General features: G+C 36.0%; 1 protein-coding gene across 1 annotated transcript; it reads right to left on the bottom strand.

Annotated features, from left to right (window-relative positions):
- Nucleotides 1-14,046: 14,046 nt before the first annotated feature.
- On the bottom strand, nt 14,047-21,336 carry LOC140710120 (uncharacterized). Its single transcript, XM_073011233.1, has 2 exons — nt 21,091-21,336; nt 14,047-15,715 (listed from the first exon to the last, which is right to left on the bottom strand). The coding sequence occupies exons 1-2, from the start codon at nt 21,334-21,336 to the stop codon at nt 15,113-15,115; spliced, it is 849 nt and encodes a 282-aa protein (XP_072867334.1). The 3' UTR covers nt 14,047-15,112.
- Between the last annotated feature and the right edge of the window lie 4,330 nt (nt 21,337-25,666).

Raw genomic sequence — 25,666 nt, 5'->3', positions numbered from 1 at the left:
TGAACCTAAAATCAATGAAGTTTAAAAACTGCATTGGTTGTGGTGTACTGTTCTGTGGGTTTTGAGAAACCCATAGAATCATGTGTTTATGTACATGGAATATAGAATAATATAAAATATATATAACAGTGCAATGGGAATGTTTGTAACATAAAATAATAAATGTTTGAGGTGATGGAAATCCCATTTACTCTGATGTGATTATTACACATTACATGCCTGCATAAAAATATTTCATGTTTCCTATAAATATATATACCCACTATGTACTCATAAAAATTAAGAATAAAAAAAATTTAAAAAGCAGTGGGCTGCATGACATATACAGACTACTTACATTTTTTAAAGGTTATTCATTATTTTATCAGTTTTGAAACTTTATTGGCTAAATTTTTCTTTTTCTTGGGTGAAAGTGTTGGGGGAGGACACCTGAGTGAGTAGGAGAGTGACTTTCACATTTACGTTACTTAATTTTTTTTTACCATGTTAATGTTATTTCTTGGATATAAATAGAAAAAAAAAGTAAAGCAGTATATTTCCTAAGTAATATTTATAAATTAGAAGAACAGACTAAGCATTTTTACAATTCTGGGATAGCTAGTTCTTATGGAAACTTTCTTGATATCATTGAAAAGCTTGAAGTTCTCAACATCATTCTTCTCATTCTGCCACTTGCTAATTTGTTATTTCCGAAAGGTTTCTAGCAGATGATTTTTCTCTAGAAGTTTCTTTTTTGTTTCTGTCTCTATTTTTGCCTTTAAGTTTGTCTTTGTTTCTGTAATTTGATTTTCAACTATGTTTAAAATGTATAATTATGATAAACTTCAGTGAGAATAAGAGGGTATGATAAGCAAAACAAACTCATGTAGAAACAACTTGAATTTTGAGTTTTTCTTATTTTACCAATTTAATTATTCAATTATTATTGCTCTGAAATTGCCTGAAATTTGGCAAATGCTGTGCCAGGATCTTTGTTTCATGTAATAAGTCTTGTTTAGGTTTCTCCTTTTACTCTGCATCACCTTGAAAAGGAGATTTAAAGAATAAAAATTAAATTAAATAATTTCAATTTTTCTTTACCCTATAAAATTCACCATTGATAAAGTTTAGATTTATGTTCCCTCATGTTGAAATGTTCCCATGTTCAATATGCCCATCTCATGTTGAAATTGGATCCCCAGTGTTGGAGGTGTGCCCACATGGGAGGTGTTTGGGTCATAGGGGAAGGTTCCTCATGAATGTCTCGGTGCCATCCTCAAGGCAGTGAGTGATTTCTCACTGCTAGTTCCCAAGCAAACTCATTGTTAAGAAGAACCTGGCACCTCCTCCTCTCTCTTGCCTCCCCTCTTGGCATGTGATACGCTGGCTTTCCTTTACCTTCTGCTATGAGTGGAAACAGTAGGAGGCCCTCCCCAGGCGCAGATACTGGTTCCATGCTTCTTGTTCACTGTGCAGAACCATGTGCCAAGTAAACTTCTTTACGTTATAAATTACCCAGTCTCAGGTATTACTTTATAGCAACACAAATCAACTAAGAAAATAATCAATTCCCATTTTCTTCCACTGTTGTAAACCAAGCTGTCTGCCATTCTTCTTATACATCTGATTTTGGAATCTGTACAAAATTCTTTCTGTATTTCAGTTGATAACAATTATTGACCAAATTATGCAATTAATATTAAGTATTTTGAAATTAAAAATTAAAATAAGCAAATAGCTAAAAATCAATGTAGTTATTACTAGCAATAATAAATAATCAACTAATAACCAAAATAACTACAATTTATTGAGTTCTGTGGCATAGGCGTTCTCCTAAAATCTCCACATTCATTATTATTATACACATGCATGTATAATCCAAATATGTGTCTCAAAGAAAAAGTCATTGTTAGAATTATCACATAAAAGCGACTGGCATAATATTCTGGTATATATGATGCATCTCCATGATTTTAATAATTTTACATGTGAAAAAACAAAGCTAGGGAGATGTAAATATTTACAATATTGGGGGCAATAACTTCCCTCAAATTATTCAACTGCTGAGGGAGTACATTTGGATTAAAATTCATTTTGTCTCTAGAACTCACATGCTAACCACTACTTTTTGTTTTTCCAAACAATCATTAGACTATATTGAGCATTTACTATACAATAGACACTATTCTAAGCACTTTGATGTATTAATTTACTTAATCCTAACAATGGTCCTATCAAGCTGCTCTTGTTGCTATTTTACAGAAGAAAACAAGATATGCAAGGAAAAGATGGTACTTTGTTTTATTTTGTTTAGTTTTCATGTTTATTTTAGTTTTGGGGAGGTACATGTGCAGGTTTGTTATAAGGGTATATTGTGTGGTGCTGCAGTTTGGACTTCCATTGATCCTGTCAACCAGGTAATGAACCTAGTACTCAATAGGATGTTTTTCAGTCCTAGCTCCCCTGCCTTTCTCCCTCCTTTTAGTGTCTATTATTCTCATATTCATGACTGTGTGAAACTAATGTTTAGCTCCCACTCATAAGTGAGAACATGGAATATTTGGTTTTCTATTTCTGCAGTAATTTACTTAGGGTAACAGCCTCCAGTAGCATCTATGTTGCTGGAAAGGACGTGATTTTATTCTTTTTTATTGCTCTGTGGTATTTCATGGTGTGTGTGTATACCATTTTCTTTATCCAAGCCATCATTGGTGGACATGTAGGATGAGTCCATGTCTTGTCTTGTCTTTTCTTTTTCTTTTCTTTTCTTTTCTTTTCTTTTCTTTTCTTTTCTTTCTTTCTTTTTTTTTTTTTTTTTTTGAGATGGAGTCTCACTCTGTCACCCAGGCTGGAGTGCAATGGTGCAGTTCCGGCTCCCTGAAACCTCCGCCTCTCAGATTCAAGGGATTCTCCTTCCTCAGACTCCCGAGTAGCTGGGACTACAGGCATGTGCCACCACAGCCGGCAAATTTTTGTATTTTTAGTACAGATAGGGTTTCACTATGTTGGCCAGGCTGGTCTCGAACTCCTGACCTGGTGATCCACCTGCCTGGACCTCCCAAAGGGCTGGGAGCCACCGCACCCAGCCAAGTTCATGTCTTTTCTGTTGTGAATTGTGCTGTGATGAACATACATTTTCATGTGTCTTTTTTGGTAGAACAATTTCTGTCTTTGGATATATACCCAGTAATGGTATTGGTGGGTGGAAAGATAATTATATTTTTAGTTATTTGAGAACTCTCCAAACTGCTTTCCTCAGGCTCTAAACTCATTTGCATTCACACCTGCAATGTATAAGCATTGCTTTTTCTCCGCAACCTCACCTACATGTTATTTTTGGAATTTTAATCATAACCATTCCAACTGGTCTGAGATGATATCTCATTGTGATTTTAATTTGCATTTCTCTGATTATTAGTGACGCTGAGCATTTTTTCATATATTTGTTGGCCACTTATATGTCTAATTTCAAGATGTGTCTGTTCATGTCTTTGCGCACTTTTTAAAAAAGGTTGTTTTTTTCCTGTCGATTACATTCCTTGCATACTATGGATATTCATCATTTGTTGGATGCATTGTTTGCAAATATTTTCTACCAGTCTGTAGGTTTCCTGTTTGCTTTGTTGAGTTTCTTTTGCTGTGGAGAAGCTCTTCGGTTTTATTAAGTCCCATTTGTCTATTTTTATTTTGCTGCATTTTCTTTTGGATAATTCATCATAAATTCTTTGCCTATGCCAATATCTAGAAGACTATTTCCTAGGTTTTCTTTTAGAATTTTTATAGTTTTGGGGATTACATATAAGTGTTTAATCCATCATGAGATAATTTTCATATATGGTAAGAGGCTAGCATCTAGTTTCGTTCTTCTGCACATGTTTAGCCAGTTTTCCCAGCACTGTTTATCAAATAGGGTTACTTTCTCCATTGTTTATCTTTGTCAACTTTGTCAGTGATGAGATGGTGATAGGTGTGAGGATTTATTTCAGTGATCTTTATTTTGTCCCATTCATCTATATGTCTATTTTTGTACTAGTATCCAGCTGTTTAGGTTACTATAGCCTTAAGTTATAGTTAGAAGTTGAGTAACGTGATGCCTCTGGCTTTATTATTTTCACCTAGAATTGCCTTGACTGTTCAGGCTCTTTTTTTAGTTCTACATAAATTTTAGAAGTTTTCTCTAACTCTGTGAAAAATGATTTGGGGAATTTGACAGGAATAGTGTTGACTCTGTAGATTCCTTGTGTCAGTTGGACATTTTAATGATATTGATTCTTCCAACCCATGAGGATGAAAAGGTTTTCTAGTGTGTGTGTGTGTGTGTGTGTGTGTATGTGTGTGTGTGTGTGTGTATTGTATGATTTCTTTCAATGCTTTGTAGTTCACCTCATACAGATTGTTCACCTCATTTTTTAGATGTATTCTTAGGTATTATATTTTCATGTGTAGGTATTGTAAACGGGATTGCCTTCTTGATTTGGTTCTCAGCTTGAACATTGGTGTGTACAAATGGTACTGATTATTGTACGTTGATTTTGTATCCTGAGACTTTATTGAAGTCATTTATCAGGTCTAGGAGTCTTTGCTGGAATTTTTAGGGTTTTCTAGGTATGTAATCATATCATTAGTGAGATTATCTGACTTTCTCTTTTTCTATTTGGATAACACCTACTTTCTAAAACTAGAAAATTTAGAGACTTTAAAATTTCACACTCATCATCTTCCCTAATTTATTTACAAAATTCTACCAATTTTACTTACTATATCTTTCTTGAATCCATCTGCTCTTTTGCTTATCTTCTGCCATTGCTTTAGTATAAGTTTCCATCCTCATCCTCTCTACTGCCTTTTTCCTATTTTTTAGCTCTACTCATTCTTCAAATGCCAGTTTTTATATCATTTTTTTCTGTGACGATTTCACTAATCTTTCTAGGTGTAATCAGTCACTTGTTTCTCTGTGCTGTTATAATTACTATGTTTCTAAAATGTGTTTTTTAATGTGTCTATCTGCACCAGTAGCCACTGTGTTCCTCAAAAAGAGAAATGATGCATTATTCATTTTCCCCATAGCATAGCCATATTGTTTGGCATGGGGTAAGGACCAAAAATATTGAATGAATAAATCAAGAGTGGAATGGAAGGGAATGCATTGGCTAGTTGGATGTGTAGTTGTAGAGCTTAGGAGAAAGAGCTCACATCTGACTCATCAGCAGATCTTTTTGGTTCTCTTAAAAACGAAACCAGAATTCAACCATTTCTCAATACCTACACGATTTAGTCACTATAATTTCTTGACTGTTTTATACAATAACTTCCCAATCCCTCATATTGTTTCTTAATCTTTCTCCATTCAGTTGGCTCTGCCTGGATGCACTACTGATTATCCACGTGGTTTGTTCCCTCTTAACACCTTTAGATCTGGACTAATGTTATATTTTCATTTTTCTTTTTACATAAACTATATTTATATCTATGCCACATCTATATATATCATCTGTTTATATGTAAATATACTTTTTAATATAATATTAAATGATTGATAAAACATTAAACAATATTTATAAGCAAAGTCAGATTTTGTTTATTTCCCATGCCTCATCAGAATGTACTGTGAGAAAAGGTTTATTACTATTTTATGTAGGTCTAAGATATTGTATAATATATAACAAGTCCTCAATAAATATTTCTTTTAGGAATAATTGTTTGAAAATTCTAAGACTATTTAAAAATAAAAATAACTTGAAAACAGAAATCATGTCTATATGTATTATATATATATATTTTATATATACAAATCTACTTATATTTAGCAACATGGAGTATGGATGACACTGACCAGCTGGATCAAGGATAATAAATTGGTCTCTAGTTATTTATTTCATAGGTGATTATGGGCCCAAGAGTGTGAATGTTCTCTCTATTTGTCAGTCTAGGGAAGAAAATGGGATGAGCCTTGAGACTAAAAAGAGAATTGCTTTTTGCAGAACTGGGAACCAAACAGGGATGTCAGGAGTATGGCTTTGCTGGGATTTGGAAGACAGCATATATGTATGATCTGTTACTGGTAAGAGCAACCTGAACTTGGAATATGTGAATGCACATCTATGATGCTCATGAGGGTGACAGCAGTGGCAGGGAAACAGTTTAATTTGTCTATTTTTGAGTTGCAATTCCATTACTTAGTTGTTCAGGGACTGTGATTCTTATGACATAGGCGAAGTAACCTCTCTTCTTAAGACCCAGAGAAAGATGGTTCTGTCCAGCATGAGGTTGATCCTGTCGCTACTCCTGATTCAGCCTCCCCGAATACCATGAGTGACTTTTTGAAATAGTTTCTTATGTGTGCCTGTGTGTGTGTCTTATGTGTGCTTATGGGCAGAGATTGTGTTCCTATAAAGTAATAGCATGTGATCAACCATGACTGAACAAAATACTAGAAAAGACAGATTTCTTCTCCCCTCCCTCCTACACCTATCCACAGCCCCTTAAATAAACTATTGGTTGACCAGTAATAGTGGTGCTGCCTTAGTCACTACAGAGCACAAGGTCTTCCAGTTGTGATTGTGTGAAGGAGCTTAGCAATATTAGTGATGAGCACAAGGCTTCTATGTGGCCTGAACAGGTTTTCCAGATAATTTTTTCCTGAATATAATAATAAACAAGGCTGAAACTTTATGAGATAGAAAGTATCCTCACAGAACTGAGAGCCTTAAGGAGGAATTACAAAGTAGCTCTTGAGGTGGGTATGATGAGGGCTCTGTGCAATTTAATTTCAATATTAAATGGAAAAGACCTCATTTTGTCATTCAAGCTGGTAAAACAAGACGGATCAGGAACAGAAATAAGTAGTGACAATAAAAAATGGGTGGAAAGAAATTATTCAATAATGATAAATCAGGAATTAATAAATTAGACAGCTACCATACCAATAAAAACTCTCACTGAATTGATATATAAGTGCTGCTTCTTTTAGAGGAAAACAATAAATAAATGAATCACTAGATTAACTGAACAATAAGAAAGAAGATTTATAAACACACAAAATTAGCCATTAGAAAGGAAAAATAATATTATAAACAGTAATTAAAAATAGAAACTCCTTTACATAAGCAGCATAACACTAATTCCTGAATCTGACACAGAGCATCAGAAGTCAGTCTCACTAATATTTGCTCATATTTTTTGGGTGTGTACTTTTTGCTAGAATCTGTTATTAATGCCTTAAATGCATTAATTAATTTAATTTTCATAAACCATGAGCTCGGGACTATAATTTGGCTCCATTTACAGATAGAGAAAAATGCAGAGCAGAGGATATGAAGTTACAAAGCTAGTTATAGTAGAGCCATAATTTGAACTTAGAAACTCAGATGCTATTGTCTGGGTTATTAACCACTATGCCATAGTACCTCCCTACTAGAAAATATGACAAAATGCTAAAAATCAGTAAAGAGAATCCAAAAGTACATAAAAAGCTTAGTATAATATTTTTGTATTTAGTTCAATACAGAAATGTAGAATGATTTAAAAATAATGCATCTATGACAAAAAGATACTGAAGTTGAAAAACGTTTTAAGTATTTTATTGATGTCAAAAGTGCATGTAATAACACTGAAATTTTACTCCTGACAAAAGTTATTAAAAATTATGTTTTCCAAAATATATATAGATACGTAAGTGTTTGTATTTACTATTTTAAATATTTTAACCTTACACACACACACACACACACACACCCCCACACCCACTGGGGAAATATTGATGGAATAATAATAAATTTTAAAAACACAGAAGTTCTCAATACTACTCTTTTTATTTAACTATTTTTCTTGAAATGCTAGCTATTACCAATAGATAAAATCACTAAAAGTTATAGACATTAGAAAGGAGGATTCAATAATGTTATTTGTTTGTGACAAAATATGCAGAATAAGTAAATAATATGCTAAAAACTATGAGTTTAGTATGGCAACTGCATATACAATAAATATATGTCAATAAATTTGTAATATGCCTACAACTAATTATAAACTGTGATATAAAATTACAAAGTACAACAGCAATAGCAAACATCACAGTAAGAACATATGTAACACAATTAGAAGGTAATCTGAAGAAAAATTTAAAATGAACTGAAAAACGTAAAAGAAGGTAAATAAGGGGAACAACATTCCTCATCCTCCTAAAGAATCTCTATATAAATTCAATTCAATCCTTGGGTCATCTGGAGATGGAGAGAAGTGTGAAGGAGAAGAAGTGGGTGGTGGTAGAACTGGATCAGTGTTTCTAAGCAACAGTAAAATTATCACCATAAAAGACATTTTTAAAAGAATTCTAATGAGTAAGGATTTGGAATAGAAGATATTAATATAAAGTCTTAAATAATAAAAATTAAAATGCTCAAATAGTCATATAAGAACTGCCACCAAATTAATAGATTAGAATGAATATTAGAAACAGAAAAATACATATAATATTTTATATAAGATAAATATATAGAAGTAACAATTCAAATCATTGAAGTAGAATTGCATTATTTAATCATGTGGAAAACTAGTCAGATATTTTTAATAAAAACTGAATTTCTAACATCCTTTGTTAGAAAAAATAATTTTATATAAATTAAAGGTTCAAACACACAAAATTAAGTAAAACAATAGATGAGTTTTAAAATAATATTTGAAATGGTCTTTCTGAGAAAAGAAAAATTTTACATTTTATGATTTAAAAATCACATGAAATATATGACAAAAAAGATTAGAAATATATAAGGTGGAAAAATTGTTTTATATGCACACACACACACACACACACACACACACCTTTCTAATATACCAAAAGCTTTATGATTTAGATTTAAACAGTAAGCTGCATTAGAGCCAAAGCAGGTCACGTTGGTAAATGGATGAAGCTGTATGAAAGAAGAATGTCAGGCAAGTTAGCACAGATACTCTTCTTAATTTCCTTGTAATATATTGTAATACTTTCAGTTATATTTAAATATTTAATACATTAAAAATATATATTAGTAAATTGTGTGAAAGAGCAGTTGGAACTTTGCTTTCTTCTGAATAGATAGCAAATTATATTATACCATTTAATAAACAGATAAGCTGATTGCCACTGAACTGTCATATAAATTTCCGTATATGCTTATATTTGTTTCTGGGTTTCACTTTGTCAAATTTTTCTGTATTACAATACTACCCACATTTATTTGGCACTTATTGGCAGATATTGTTCTTCATGCGTTACTTATATTAATTTATTTAATCCCAACAATACCATGAGGTAGATACTATTACTATTTCCGTTTTACTATAAGGAACTATCTGTGTAAAATTGCTTGCACAGGGTTACCAAACTAGAAAGGGGTAGATTTGAGAATCAGATCTCAGCTGACTTCTTCCAGAGTTTCTGTGGGCTTAGTCACTGTGCTATATTGCCTTTCTTTTACAAACAATATTGCAATGATAGCTCTTGGTACATGTGTGAACTTTTTTTAGGAGAGACAATTTTTTTTTTTTTTACTTTTAATTTTTGTAGGTACGTGGTACATATATTTATGTGGTACATGAGATGTTTTGATGCAGGCATACAATGTGAAATAAGCACATCTTGAAGAATGGAGTCTCCATCCCCTCAAACATTTATCCATTGAGTTGCAACCATCCAGTTACACTCTTTACGTTATTGCACTGTACTTCATAATTGCACTGTACTTCATACATTTATACAGATTTTAAAAAAATGATATCTCAATAAAATGTACGGTTATTATTGACTACAGTCACCCTGTTTGGAAGCAACCTAAGTGTTCATGGACATATGAATGGATAAAGAAAATGTGGCACATACACACAAATTTAAATGAAATTACTGTTCATAGCATCATAGGGTCGTAAGATTTGCATATTTTCAGTTTTAATATATTAAATATTATATTTTAAAAATATTATATTAATATATACTATCATATTGCCCTTCATGGTGGGCATATTAATATAATATTCCCTCTGTGAAGTGGAAAAGCAAGAAAGAGAATAAGTGAGAATATTTGCTTGCCATGTGCTTGGTGTTGTGCTGCATACATGGTATCTTATTCATCTTCATATGCACCTTGAGTGGTTGGTATTTTTAAAAATGGAAACAGACTGTGAGAAGTTCATCAACGCACAGAGATTTGCCCAAGCTATCTTACTCTAAATATGTATTAATTCCACTTTATCTTGCATGTGGGGATGCATATTGACTAAAACAAAACAAGAGAGTCTGACGATCAAGAATTGCTCAATTATTATTAATGTTTCTTGAGTACATCCCAGAGTAACAAACCTCAAACCAAGAAATTTTGACCCTCTTTATAGAATTTTTTTTTTTTTTTGGTGGGGAGCGCCTCAGATCAGAGGAATTGCTATTGCCCACTCGTTGCAAACACAAAACAAACGTCATTCACGAGAAAACACATGCATAAACACGCACAGTAATTTGAACTGCAATTATCGGGCATTTTTCAGGTCATAAGTTATTTCAGGAAGAGAATATGTATCACATACCAAACCTCTCATTCCAACAAAAACTCAAGAAAATATCAGCATTAACAAGGTTGTTGCTATTTTTTTACTTCACCGAAATGGTGTCTGCTTTTTATTAAATGCCACAATTGTTAATTCATGAGAAAGACATTTAGACATTGTTATTTAATAAAACAATCCTCCAAGACACCAGGCTGTGGATTACCTGGGAAACCTTTGTGGAGTATTAGTAGCACTAGGGCACATTGTAAGACCCACTGATGCAAAAGGAATCATTTTCACAGGAAATTCCCCCAGAGTATAAGGGACTATACAGTTCTGGAACATGTTCTTCAAATGTTACAAGCTAGATATATAAGCTGTTACTGTGTGACATCAATATTTTGGTGGGTGATTAACTTCAAATCTATGGTTTAAAGTGATCTTTCTGTAAAACATATAAAAAATATATGAAAAGTAAAAAAATGCATTAAATCATATGGTTATTATATTATAAATAAAATCTTTAGGAAAAGAAAGTTATCAGCGTTGGCAAAACCTTTCCACTTTCTTAACTATTTAGTATCCTAAGATTGAAATGCTAAGTGGGAGAGTAGAAGAGATATCATTTTTAAAAAATCTGTATAAATGTATGAAGTACAGTGCAATTTTGTTACTGCATTAAAAAAAAAAAAAAAAGAAAAGAAAAGAAACAGAGGTTGCCCGGGCACAGTGGCTCACGCCTATAATCCCAGCACTTTGGGAGGCCGACCTGGGTGGATCACGAGGTCAGGAGATCCAGACCATCCTGGCCAACATGGTGAAGCCCCATCTCTACTAAAATACAAAAAACTAGCCAGGTGTGGTGGCGTGCCTGTAGTCCTAGCTACTTGGGATGCTGAGGCAGGGGAATTGCTTGAACATGCGAGGCGGAGGTTGCATTGAGTGAAGATTGCGCCACTGCACTCCAGCCTGGTGACAGAGGGAGACTCCGTCAAAAACAAAACAAAACAAACAAACAAACAAAAAAAAAAACAGAGGTCATTACAGTAGACATAAATTACTCTGAAAGGCTGTTTCTATTCAAGAAGTTTTTAAAACTCTATGGATTTGGTACACAAATATGTGAAATATGAAGGGTTTAACTTCTTGGGAGGTCAAAACAATTGATGCTGAACCTTATTCATGTAATTATTGCAAAGATCTTATACTTGTCTAGGATATTAATGCTCATTGCTTCTTATGTTGTGTTTCTTACCACATGATTGAAGCCAGATTAACTTTGGGTGCAGTGCACTTCAATATCTGGGTGATGGGTCCATGTGATGATGGTACAATAAATACACACAGTATAATACTTTTAAGCCAGACTGTATATGTGTTGAGGAAGAGGGATGGGGAATGAAGAACCAGGAAATCAGTAGAATAAGCTCCTACTACTCAAGGACATAAATATTTATCTATAAGTTTAGTTAAGTTTTCTGGTTTAGTTCATGCTGTATTTGGTTTTTTAATTAGTAAGTCAGTGGACATCAGATAAACCACCATGAAAAAGTTCCCATACTGCACTCTGCTGGATCAATATGGTTTCGTAGAAATCTAGATGCTCCAATAATTTTTATACCACAAGAATCTTTCTATTTTTTCAGGACAGGCAGAAAACATAATTTTTATTTTTATTTATTTTTTATTTTATTTTATTTTATTTTTAGATAGAGTCTTGCTCTGTCTTCCATGCTGTGAAGTGTAGTGGCGCGATTTCGACTCACTACAACCTCCTCCCCCTGAGTTCAAGCAATTCTCCTGCCTCAGCTTCCTGAGTAAGCTGGGGCTACAGGCACGCGCCACTATGCCTGGCTGATTTTTTTGTATTTTTAGTTTCGCCATGTTGGTAAGGCTGGTCTCCTGACCTCAAATGATCTGCCTGCCTCGGCCTCCCAAGAGTGCTGGGATTACAGGCGTGAGCCACGGTGCCAGGTCCAGACACAATGTTTGGTTTTAGTTTGGATCTATTCTGGGATTATTTACACATGGTATTTCTAAGAGGTATATCAAAAATGTTTTAATCAGATAACTTTCTCTAAAAATGACTTATTCATTTGATATTTTTATGTCTGCCTCTAGACTTCATTAAGCCTGGCCATCTATCAAGAAATTTATATTTTGATAGGAAAAAATAATCTACCACAAAAAAGAGAAGTAAAAACAAAGTGAATTATATTAAGGTCATAAACTATTATTGGATTCTTGTAAGTACATTTCAACTTTTGCAATCTGCCAGTCAGAAATGCTGCTGCACTGTATTATCTTGTAAGCTACAATAAAATGCAAATGATCCTTTAGATAGATAACTGCTCTATCTACAATTTAGGGAATAAAGGCATTGTCTTGGATCGTGTCCTTTTTTCTCTCTCTCTTTGAAAAAAAAATGACACTTGAATTTATTTTGGAGTTCATTTTTAAACAATGGTAGAAATCTGAACAAGGTTGCCAATGTTGGTCAAGGAGGTTCACTCCTCACTAAGTAACTTGTTCCCTCCTAACAGTCTGCAGTTCCCTCAGATTCAAGTCTGAGCTTTAGTCAAATTAGAAATTATGACATGGCATTGATCTTTAAGTTTCACTAAAATGATTGCAAATGCAAATGTTAATGTTTAAATACAAAGTATTTAAGTATCTAATATTTTTCTGGATCGAAGAAGATATACTTCTCTCCCTTGGAAAGCAGTAAAATACTCATTTTAAATTTATGAAAAAAGGAAAATATTTTATTTATTATAATTATCTGCTTTCATATTAAAATTCATTTTCTCCATATGTGAATTATCTTTTTATGTTTTTAGACTTAAGGGTATTTATCCTGGCCCGCAGGATCGTCAAAGCAGGCCCTGGAGGAGGGAGTGGGAATTTGGGGAACAAGAGACACGAGAAATGGAGACAAGACAGTGCTCTGATCAAGTCTCATTTAATGGCGGTAATGCAGTGCCTTATATACACTTGGAGAGGAAGGGGTTGGGCCAAGGCGGAAATGATCTCATTTCGGAGGGCGTGGCCAGGCAGGTTTCGGTTTCAACGGTCGACGTCATGTTGCGCCTGCGCTACAAAGTAACAATTTTCACGCGTGCGGGAAAGATGGGTGAAGAAGAAGCAGGAAGAGTGCCATCTTGTGCGAGGTATTTAATACAGGGAAAAAGACAAATCTGGGAAGGAGGTGAGAGGTGGAAATGAATAGAGCTCAGGCGTTTAATCGTCAATAATTACTCACTATGGCCGGGGCGCGCAGCTCCAGACAGGTCCCCCTTTTTATTGTTTTATGACAAGAAAACAACCCCCCAAGAACTGCGCCTGTCTTAGGTTGGGTCAACTCATCCCCACCTTCTAGGCCCGTCATGGGATAAGGCAGCAGCAAAGGCGGCCCTCCTGTCTTAGGCTCCGGTGGAGGTAGTGTCCTCTTACCCGTCATTGACTGTCCAGTTCAGCACACAGGGGAGGTGGTCTTATTGAGGTAAATAAGACTCACCATTTTCAGTCATCTCAAGGTGATGATAATGGACCTGTATAGGTTTGGCCTGGAAGGTCTCGATTTGTTGTCTGACGAATGCCATAAGCTTATTAAGGATTATAGGCCCGAGAGTGAGGAAGAGTAGAAGAGTAAGTAAAGGACCAAGAAATGGCAGGAGATAGGGGAGAAGTCCATCAAGTCCCGTCCACAATGGATTGGCGGCCAGGCCCTTTCTGCGCTTTTCTAGTTCTTCTTGTAAAGTCTTTATCTTATCTCTGACGATTCCGGATTTGTTGGCGTAAAAACAGCACTTTTCCTGTAAAGCCAAGCAGATCCCTCCCTGTTCTGCTGTTAATAAATCTAGACCTCTTCTATTTTGGAGAACTACTTCAGCTAATGAGTCTACTTGGTCTTGTAAATCTTGTATAGTACTGGATAAGGTCTGTACATCTGAAATCAATTGGTTGGATAATTTAGTATATTGAGTTAGTGAGACCCCTAGGCCTGTGGCTCCTGTTGTAAAAGCAGTGGTGATTCCTAGTCCAGCCAATAAGGGAATAAATTGTATGGCTTGTTTCGGTCTATAAATAAAATGTTCAATAGCGGGGATGGGGATAGGTTCATCTCCAGGAATGATATCAATGTCGGGGAGAAGAGTGGCCAGAACACAAAGCCCTGTCCAATTTGTAGGTAGATAAGTATATGCCATGTTGTTTCCACAGACGAAAACCGAGCCATTTACAGCACACAAAGGGTCGGTGGCATGGATTATGGAGGTACAGTTGTCAAACATAACATAGCCTAGATCAATTTCTTTAGTGCTTTTATACGATGGTGAAAAGAGGCAAAAGGAATTAGAAAACGTCATCGGTTGAACTAAGAGGGGAGAGATAATAGGACAGGAATTATTTACCAAGGATTCATTTGGTAATTGACATAGGACAACAAAAAGTTAGGTATAGCTAGAGGAATAGGGGGGCCCATTTTAAGACAAAGCCAACAATCGTGGGCTAGGCTTGTATTGGACATTTGAAGTAAATTGTAAGTAGCATTGAGGATATCAAAAGTTTGAGCATCGAGCCTAAAATTATCTCTGATCTCAGGCAGGGCTAAGGGGTGTTATTGAAGTTCAGGATATAAAGCTTTATGAATCTTTTCTAATTTTTTTTGGACGGTTTTAATTCTTGAAATATCTAATGGGCCTCCTCCGTCAGAAATATGAATGGGAGCAGTAGTGCTCCAACAAACAGGCTTTCCTTTTTGGCCGTTACAAGAAGATTGTACAAGTTTATTAATGGATCCTAATACTTGTACGTCATTGGTACCTCCAGTTTGTGTTTTTAGTAACGTGGCCGTATAGTATGTTTTATTGCCTGATTTGCATTGTTGATAGGAGGTATAACAGGAACTATGTACAGAAGATTGGAAAGAGCTACAAGGGCATTCTAGGAGCGGCCCGCTAGGCGAGGTGTCTCTTGGGGTAGACTTACATTTCCACGACTGGTCTGGCATTAAGTACGCTGTCTTGCCCGAGCAAGTCACCTGGGTGATTCTGTCTGACGGAGGTTCAGATATTTGTCCCCCTCTGCAGTCACAAGGCTGGCCGTATTGTTTTCGTAGTAATCCTCTTGCTTTACGAGGGTCACCAAAACCTGCATAGACTGTCACTATGTTATATAGAGCGATTATTCTCCAAAGGAATCTCATGTTAGGCTTCATTTCCTGAAAAACAAAAAGGAAGAAACTTCTCAGGGAGATTTATCTTCCCTGGACTGACAATGGTTATGATTTATTTGTCTTACCAATCTTTCAGGCAGCCATCTGGCTGCATCATTCTTTTGTGAGAAGATGCATACTGAGCCTCTTCCCCAAATTAAAACTGGATCGGGGCCATGCCATGAATTATCAAGTGGATCTTTCCATTTTACCATTGCAAACTGTTTTTGAGATTCAGGATGCCAGAAACGGTCGGCAGCAGATTTTCCATGACTGTCCAAATTTAAAAAATTAAGGATAAACAGGGCATGATTGAGTATGTTTCTGGGGGTACCCTTCACGGGGTACCAGCTCCCCCCTTTTAATTTTGTGATAACAGTTTTTAATGACAGATGGGCTCTTTCTACTATACCTTGTCCTTGGGGATTGTAGGGAATGCCTGTGGTATGTTTAATTTGTAGGGTATTGCAGAATTGTAAAAAGGTTTTGGCTATATACCCAGGGCCATTATCTGTTTTAATTTGTTTGGGTATTCCTAAAATAGAAAAGCAGTGTAATAAATGAGCTACGACATGTTTGGTGGCTTCTCCTGTTTGGAGAGTTGCATTAATGAATCCACTATAGGTGTCTATGCATACATGGATATATTTTAGTTGACCAAATTCTAAGTGATGAGTAACGTCCATTTGCCAAATTTCGTTGGGGATGAGTCCTCGGGGGTTAATTCCTAAATGAGGAACAGGTAAATACGTTATGCAGTTGGCGCATTGTTTAACTATTTGTCGAGCTTGTTCTCTAGTAAGTTTAAACGTGAGTCTTAAGGTTTGGGCGTTTAAATGATGTAAGGCATGTGCTTTTTGCGCTTGTTGTAAATTGTCTGTAGTGACTGTGGCTATGGTTTTTGTTGCCATGTCGGCTGTTGCGTTACCTCGTGTTAAAGGTCCCGGTAATCCTGAATGTGCTCTGATATGCCCAAGAAAAAAGGGAGTAGTCCTTTTTTGAATAAGTTGTTGACATCGTAAAAATAAGTTAGCTGTGTCTGAAATATGTTTAATTTGAGGCACGGTCTCTAAGAGGGGTATTGAATGAGCCAGGTAGGCGCTGTCTGTGTAAATGTTAAGTGGCTGACAAGGAAAAGCTGATAATGCTGCAATTATAGCTTGCAATTCGACTAGCTGAGCTGATGTATAAGTGGTCTGGAATTTAACGACTACATTATTGTAGGTGTAAGCGGCAAGTCCTGTGGAAGATCCATCAGTGAAAATTAGTAATGTGTCATTGAGAGGTTCTTTATTGGTAATATGGGGAAACACAAATGCATGAAGTTTGCAAAATTGAATGAGTTTGTTAGGTGGGTAATGGTTGTCAATTGTGCCAGTGTAAGAAGCGCAAGCAATTGGCCAGGCTTCCGTATTTTGTAACAGCCAATGGATGTGTGATTGAGTGTAGGGCTGTATAATGGTAGAGGGTTCTATTCCAAAGTACTTTCTACTGTTTTCTCTTCCCAAGATAATTAGATCAGCTATGGCATCATAATAAGGCAACAAAACCTTTTTAGGGGAGGAGGGCAGGTGTACCCACATAATGGGATTGCTCTGCCAGAATAAGCCAGTAGGGGTTATTGTTGTGTTAAAAATAATGAATATTAATGGCTGAGAATAATCAATACTGGTAACAAATTGTGTTGCGATGGCATATTCCACCTGTTGGAGTGCTATTAATGCTTCTTTAGTAATGGACCTGGGGGATTTTGGATTAGAGTCTCCTTTTAATATATCGAAAAGAGGTTTTAACTCTCCTGTAGTGAGTTTTAAGTATGGCCGAAGCCAATTTATGTCTCCCAGTAATTTTTGGAAATCATTTAAAGTTTTTAAATGATCACAACGTATAACGGCCTTTTGATTAATGATTTTAGATCCATTAATTTGAAAACCAAGATAGGTGTATGGATCTTGTAATTGTACCTTTTCTGGGGCTATTTGTAGTCCGACTGCTGTTAACTCTTGTTTGAGTTGGGCAAAGCACTGTAGGACTTGTTCGCCAATTTCCCCTGCTACTAAAATATCATCCATATAGTGTATAATATACATTTGTGTCCATGTTTTTCTGACTGGCTCTATAGCAGCAGCTACATATTTTTGACACAAGGTAGGACTATTGGCCATACCCTGAGGTAAGACTTTCCATTGATAGCGCTTCATTGGTTGTTTAAAATTTGTAGATGGACGACTAAAGGCAAATCTTTTTTGGTCAGCAGGGTGAAGGGGAATTGTAAAAAAGCAGTCTTTAAGGTCAATAATGATTTTAAAATATTTTTGAGGAATCGCAACTGGTGAAGGCAATCCTGGTTGTAAGGCACCCATAAGGATCATAGTGATATTTACCGCCCTTAAATCTTGTAAGAGTCTCCATTTGCTAGACTTCTTTTTAATAACAAAAATAGGTGTATTCCAAGGAGAATTACTTTCCACAATATGTCCCACTATCAGTTGTTCCTGCACTAACTGTCGGGCAGCACTTAGTTTATCATTAAGTAAAGGCCACTGATCAACCCAAACGGGCTCATCTGACTTCCAAGTAATGGGGTCAGTGCACCTTTGGGGTGCAGGTATGTCAGTGGCCTGAGCTAAAAATTTCCAAACCCCTTTTTATCAAGTTGTCCTGAAACCAGTATAGGTTGTGGAATACCGTTTTCTCCTTTTCCAAGACCTTTACCAGGGGTGTATCCTTGAGTTAACATTTGTGCAGTAACTATATCATTTGGACTACACATTATAATTTTCATTTGAGAGAGCAGATCTCGCCCCCAAAGGTTAACAGGTAGGTAAGGGATGACAAATGGCTTAATAAGGCCTGAATTGTTTTCTTTATCTGTCCATGTTAGGTATTTAGAACTTTGTTTAGGATTACTGCTTTGTCCAATTCCTCTCAAGTGAGTTAAAGTCTCTGTAGTAGGCCAATGAGAGGGCCAATCTTCCTGTTTAATGATAGTTACATCAGCCCCTGTGTCTATTAGTCCAGTGAATGCCTTCCCGTCTAACCATAAGGTTAGAGAGGGTTTTTGATTTGTAATTGGTTGCACCCAATATATGTCTGATGATCCGAAACCTTTTATATTTCTATTAGAGTGTTGAATATTATTATTTGTTTTGACCAAAGGTAGCAGGATTAACTGAGCTATTCTAACTCCTTGAGGGACAGTAATAATACTATCAATAGCTCTGGCCATAATTTTAATTTCTCCTTCATAATCATTATCGATAACTCCAGGGAGGACTTGTAAGCCTCTCATGGTGACACTACTTCTTCCCAAAAGCAGCCCAAAAGTGTTAGGTGGTAAAGGTCCATATATTCCGGTATTTAAGGTTTGTGGTCCCATTTCAGGTGTTAGTACTGTGTGGGAGGTGGAACTGAGGTCCAGTCCTGCACTTCCTGGGGTTGCTCTACTAAGTTTTGAAATGGATTGCTGTTGCTGGCTGGAACAAAGCTGACTGCCCCATATGCTTGTTTCGGGGCCTGAGGCTGGCCCCTCATCCCATTTCCCTGCCTAGGGGATAAAGGATTTCCTTGACTGTCAGTTTTAGATTTACATTCGTTTGCCCAGTGCCTTCCTCTTTTACACCTTGGGCAAAGGCCTGGAATTTTTGCTTCTGGATTTTTATTTTGGTTTTCATGGCAATCTTTTGCAGAGTGTCCCCTTTTACCGCATCTAAAACATCCCCCTTTATCTCTACCTTTGTTAATGAGGAAATCTCTTACTGTTTGGCTGCTAAAAGCGGCGGCCATTGCTAGGCCTTGTTGATATAAGGGCCCAATATCTGAACAAAGGTGAATGTATCCTGTTAAATCTGTTTTCTTTCGATAAGGTCTGATTGCCGCTTGGCAGGCGGGGTTAGCGTTTTCATAAGCTAACTGTTTAACATAATCTACACCCGTTTCTGCATTTCCAAAGATTCTACCTGCCGTGGTCATAAGTCTATGCACAAAGTCTGAAAATGGCTCATCGGGTCCTTGTTTAAGCGCCGTGAGCGAGGCCCCTGGATCTCCTTTAACGGGAAGTTTTCTCCAGGCTTTTGTAGCGGCAGCCTGGATTTGCGAGAACAATCCAGGATCATATTGCATTTGGGCCTGAGTGTCTGCATAATTACCTAAACCAGTTAACATATCAAAATCCCAACCATTTCCTGCCTGTTGATTTCTTTTAGCCGTGTCTCTACAATTTTCAAAGAACTCTGACTTCCAAATTAAATGGTCTCCCCCAGAAAGGACTGCCCTAACTAAGGTATTCCAGTCTGTAGGAGTGAGCCAATTCTCAGCTACAGATTCCACTATAGCAAGAGTATATGGAGCAGTAGCCCCATACTGAGAGGCAGCAGTCTTTAACTCTTTTATAATAGTAAAGTCAAATCCAGTATGATGCCTCCAAGCCTGTCCCCGTTCATCTATGGTTTCAGTGACCGGAAAAACGTCTTTGGGGGAGGAGTCTTCTCTATGTCGGCTAGCAACTAACCCCCCTTTTGGAACATGTTGTCCAGGCCGCTGAGGTGGGCGCAAGGAACCCTCCATAGCATCTGAGTTGGGTATTTTTTCATTTCCTGTCTTTAGCTTTTGGAGCCTAATTATCAATGATTGATGAACTCTTCAAGTTTAATTTGTTCCTCTAGTTGAGCAATTTTTTGTTTTAATTCTTCTTTGGGATCTATTGCTGCCATAACAATGGGCGCAGAAGCCTCATTATGTGTCTTATTATATGGGGGCGGGTATGAAGTAAAGGGAGGCAAATCAGGGTTGTGATATTTAGCTGCCTCTTCCTCTAAATCATCCCAATTTATGTCTGATTGATTAGGCTTATTAATTTCCTCCTCTTTCTGAAGCATCTGTAAAATTGGGTATTTTTTTTGTTTGTTTTCGTGTGGCATTTCCTTATCTGTTACAGAAGGAGACTTGATTTCCTCATGATCACTTTTGAGGGAAATGAGATCCTCCTCTGTATCTTGCGGAGGCTTTGTAAGGTTAGAGCGGGAGCTAACCTTTAAAATATGCTCTGTCTGAGCAACCGCAGCCATGACTTGCAGATTGGCCTCCTTCTTATCTATTAAATCTCTAATGAGGTTCCAATAAGAGAAGGCGGTCACAGGAATTTTTTCTGGCCCAAAAGTATTATAATAGTCCTGAAGACAATCCCCTACTCTACGCCATCTTTTAATATCAATAGTTCCTTCCTGTGGGAACCAAGGGCAAGTGTCTTTTACAAAATCAAAAAATTTAAACAAATCATTACCTTTAACCTTTACTCCTCGTATCTTTAAAGCCTCTTTTAATTGTCCTACATAGATCTGATGTTGGCTTAATTCTTGTCCCATTTCGGACGCGTCACTTACCTTCGATTCTGACGCGGCAGGTTCCCGCGGTGATTGGAAGAGTTCACTTTCTTTTGTCTTTGTTAGTGGTCGACCGTCCTTTGGCGTCCTCTTCCTCACGGAGTCCCTCGTTTCCAGGTCCTTGTTCGGGCGCCACGTATCCCGGCCTGCGGGATCGTCGAAGCAGGCCCTGGAAGAGGGAGTGGGAATTTGGGGAACAAGAGACACGAGAAATGGAGACAAGACAGTGCTCTGATCAAGTCTCATTTAATGGCGGTAATGCAGTGCCTTATATACACTTGGAGAGGAAGGGGTTGGGCCAAGGCGGAAATGATCTCATTTTGGAAGGCGTGGCCAGGCAGGTTTCGGTTTCAACGGTCGGACGTCATGTTGCGCCTGCGCTACAAAGTAACAATTTTCACGCGTGCGGGAAAGATGGGTGAAGAAGAAGCAGGAAGAGCGCCATCTTGTGCGAGGTATTTAATACAGGGAAAAAGACAAATCTGGGAAGGAGGTGAGAGGTGGAAATGAATAGAGCTCAGGCATTTAATCGTCAATAATTACTCGCTATGGCCGGGGCACGCAGCTCCGGAGAGGTATTTACTTAGTTTAAAAATAACTTAAAATATTTGTAATGTTTTAAGAAAAATTCAATTTTACAAAATATAGGACTAAAGAAAAAAATCTTGTTAGATAAACCTATAGAGAAATAGTTGGCTTCTGTTCTACGTATTCATCAGTATGTATTATTGATGACTTTGGGAAAGAAAATATGTAATTGTACTTAAAATGTAGAAAGACTTCTGGCATATTTATGAATATGTCAGTAGAGTTTATTGTAAGATCTCAAAGAGAAAAATTAATTATAAAGCTTAGAATCTGCACCAATGACAAGAATTTTTACTTTTTAAAAATAAATATTGCTCAATGGTTAATAGAATTAAAAAACTAAATACTTTGAATGTGTAGGAACTTGATTTAAAGAACATGTAATAAAAATTATTTCCATGAATATGTTCTAATTAATCTGAACTACCAGGAGGATAAAAGTTTAAAATTACTTCATCTTCTAATACATTTAATGGCTATATGTTTATTTAAAGGAGAGTAATAGTAAAATCATCCCAGGCCACTGTAAAGAAATCTTTGAATAGACACAGCTGCAAATTTACTATATGTGAATTTCCTCTTAATGATATTTGCATGCATTTTGATTGCCACGATGAAAGTCATTTGATATCTTAGGCTTGGCAAGAGACTAAAATCAAAGTAGCTGCTGGGTTTTGCTAGAAAAGTGTAATTGTGTTCAATTTTAATCCAAAAGTGTAGAAACATTTATGTAGCATTAATTGTGTTTAATTTTAATTGAAAGTGCAGAAACATTTATATAGCATTTTCCAAAGTAAAATTTTGACATTATCATAACACTTTTACTTCTGACTCACCACCACTTTATGTATATTATTAGTTAATTGATTATATGAATGAAAAGTTATAGTTTAATTTAATACAGAGGAGAAAAGGGACAAAAAGTGAATATGTATACTTTTTAACTTAAAAGTTAAAATACCTTTAGACCTATAAAGAAAGCTGTAAAAAAAAAAAAAAAAAAAAAACAAAAAACACATAGTTCTCAGATAGCCTTCATCTGTTATAACCTTGGAATACTTATCAAAACCAGGATATTTACACGGATGCATACTATCAAGAGACTATATTCAAATTTTTCAAATTGTCCCAATGTATATTTTTTTCTGGTTCACGATCCAGTGTTTCACATTGTTATTAAAATTATTAGGCCTCAATCTTCTTGAATCTGGAACAGTTTATTAATCTTTATTTGTTTATCATAACCTTGATAGTTTTGAAGTGTAGTGAGGAATTATTTTGTACAATGTCCTTCAGGTTGAGTTTTTCTGAAAATTTCTCATGGTTAAATTGAGGTGATGAAGTTTTGAGGAGACTACCACAGAAAAGATGTGTCCTTCTCAGTATATTATATTGCAAGGTACACGATATGGACATGTCATCACTTGTGATGTTAGCTTTAATCATTTGTTGAAGGTGGTATCTGAAAGGTTTCTCCATGGTAGTGTTGCCTTTTATTCCACTCTGTAATTAATAAGGATCTTTTGGTGAGATACTTTAGGACTATGCAAATATTTTGTTTCTCATGATAGCTTAGCCCACTAATTTAGCATTTGCTGATGATTCTTGTCTGTAGTAATTGCTACTATGGTGATTTTTCTATTTCCATCATTTCATCTTTTACCTTTATTTATTTATTTATTTATTTATTTATTTATTTATTTATTTATTCAGTTATTTTCAAGGCAGGTTATTGCTCTGTCACCCTATCTGGAGTGCAGTGGTGTGATCATAGCTCACAGCCTCAAACTACTGGGCCCATGTGATCCTCCTACCTCAACCTCCCAAGTCTCTAGGACTACAGGTGCATACCACCACACCCACCTAACTTTTTAAAATTATTTTTTGTAGAGATAGGGCCTCGTCGTGTTGTCCAGGCTATTCTTGAACTCCTGGCCTCAAACAATCTGCCCACCTCAGCCACCCAAAGCACTGGGATTGCAGGCATGAGCCACCACACCTGGGCCATTTTTTCTACACCTTTTTTTTTTTTTTTTTTTTTTTTTTGAGATGGAGTCTCCCTCTGTCACCCAGGCTGGAGTGCAGTGGCCGGATCTCAGCTCACTGCAAGCTCCGCCTCCCGGGTTTACCCCATTCTCCTGCCTCAGCCTCCCAAGTAGCTGGGACTACAGGCACCCGCCACCTTGCCCGGCTAGTTTTTTGTATTTTTTAGTAGAGACGGGGTTTCACCGTGTTAGCCAGGATGGTCTCGATCTCCTGACCTCGTGATCCACCCGTCTCGGCCTCCCAAGGTGCTGGGATTGCAGGCTTGAGCCACCGCGCCCAGCCTTTTTCTATACTTTTTGACTGGAATTTTACCAAAAGAAAGAGTTATCCCTTGTCTCCCAGTTATTTATTGACTTATTTATTTCACCATGGACTCATAGATTTTTATTTTATTCTATGAGTTATAATTCACTGCTACCAGTATTTTTTTGCTCAAATTCTTCCAGGTTTGGCTGTTGAGAGCTTCATCAAGCTGACTCTTGTGTCTTTTCATCCTGCCTCCATCATTAGAAAAAAATTGTGTTTTCTGTCCCACAAGATATTTTAGGTTCATATTGCACTTTCCCTGCCTAAGCAATATAATCGGCCATTTCTCCTAGGTATCCTTTGTGCTAATATGTGCCAAGTGTACTTATTGCTACTGGGATTTCATTGCCTTTAGTCCCACTCATCAGAGAGGGTCCAAAAATGTTTGTTTGTATATAGATACACAACTACATCTATTTCTGTATCCATTCTTAAAAATACATATTTAAAAAGATGCATTTATACTGACACCTCTGATTCTGATCACAGTCTTCTCATTATTTATAATTCCTTTTTCTGACTGAAACTTAACTCTTACCAACTACAGTGTATTTACATATTTGCTCTATCTTACAACTCACATAAAGTAGTTTTAAAATTGCTAACCTATAACTCTGTAGAAAAACAAATTTACCAAATGGAGTACAACATTTGTGTACAGTTTTTTGTCTTTATCCTTCTCATAAACAGTAGTCAAAATATTGTTCTCCAGAGTTAGTTAGTTTAATTATTTCTTTTCCCATCCCAGTCTGTGTGGTTATGTTATTCATTAAAATATTAATCTAGGTAGGGTTAATTGTTACCATTTGTATCACATTTTGGGTCACTCTATCATCTTTTTTGATTTTCATTAATTTGTTTTAGGGAAATGTGAAACATTAATATGGTTAGTTCTAAGAATAAGAACTGTGCAAAACATTACACTCAGAAAAAGTTGATGCCTCTTTTTTCTTTCCACTTCATTTGCATTTCCCCATTCTTTTCACACATTTTTACCTACGTGCTATAGATAATAAATCTTGTTAAAATCTGATTTATCTTCCTTGTATCTGTTTTTGTGCACATAGATTTTCATATATCCACTCCTTTAATTTATATGAAAGGTATAGTATAATAGATTCTTATTTGAATGTCACTTTTATACTAAAAAATATACACGGGAAAACATTTCATATTAGTTCACAAGGATCTTCTTTATTCTTTTGACACCCTCATATTACTTCATACTGTGAATGTATCATAGTTTATGTAATTATCTTAGGTATAAGCATTTAGGTTATGTCTAATATTTTGTAATTACAAATAATGCAGTAATAAATAATCTGGAGCACATTTAGTTTTACATTGGTGAAGGATACCTTCAGGGTATATTTCTAGAAGAGAAATTTCTGGTTCAAAGGGTAACTGCATATATAGTTTTGCTAGGTACTGCAAATGTTCCTTGAGGAGGGTTGAGCTCTGCATTTCCACAACAATGAATGAGAGCGTTGTCTATTTTGAAATTTTTATCAATCTAGTAGTTAAGAAATGCTATCTCAGAGTAGTAATTTTTAGTTCTCAAATTATGAGTGAGCTCAACATATTTTTATATTTTTAAGGAACATTTTTATATTCTCATGAATCTACTGTTTATTTT

This window comes from Chlorocebus sabaeus, chromosome 24 (assembly GCF_047675955.1).
Source record: "Chlorocebus sabaeus isolate Y175 chromosome 24, mChlSab1.0.hap1, whole genome shotgun sequence".
NCBI classification, from domain to species: Eukaryota; Metazoa; Chordata; class Mammalia; order Primates; family Cercopithecidae; genus Chlorocebus; species Chlorocebus sabaeus.
This window is presented reverse-complemented; position numbering and strand designations above follow the sequence as displayed.

Excerpts from the sequence above, each read along its gene's own strand:
- LOC140710120 (XM_073011233.1), bottom strand. The coding sequence starts at position 21,336 with ATGAGACTTGATCAGAGCACTGTCTTGTCTCCATTTCTCGTGTCTCTT. Across the intron at positions 15,716-21,090 it reads CTGCCGCGTCAGAATCGAAG|GAAATGAAGCCTAACATGAG; the intron begins GTAAGTGACGCG and ends TTTGTTTTTCAG.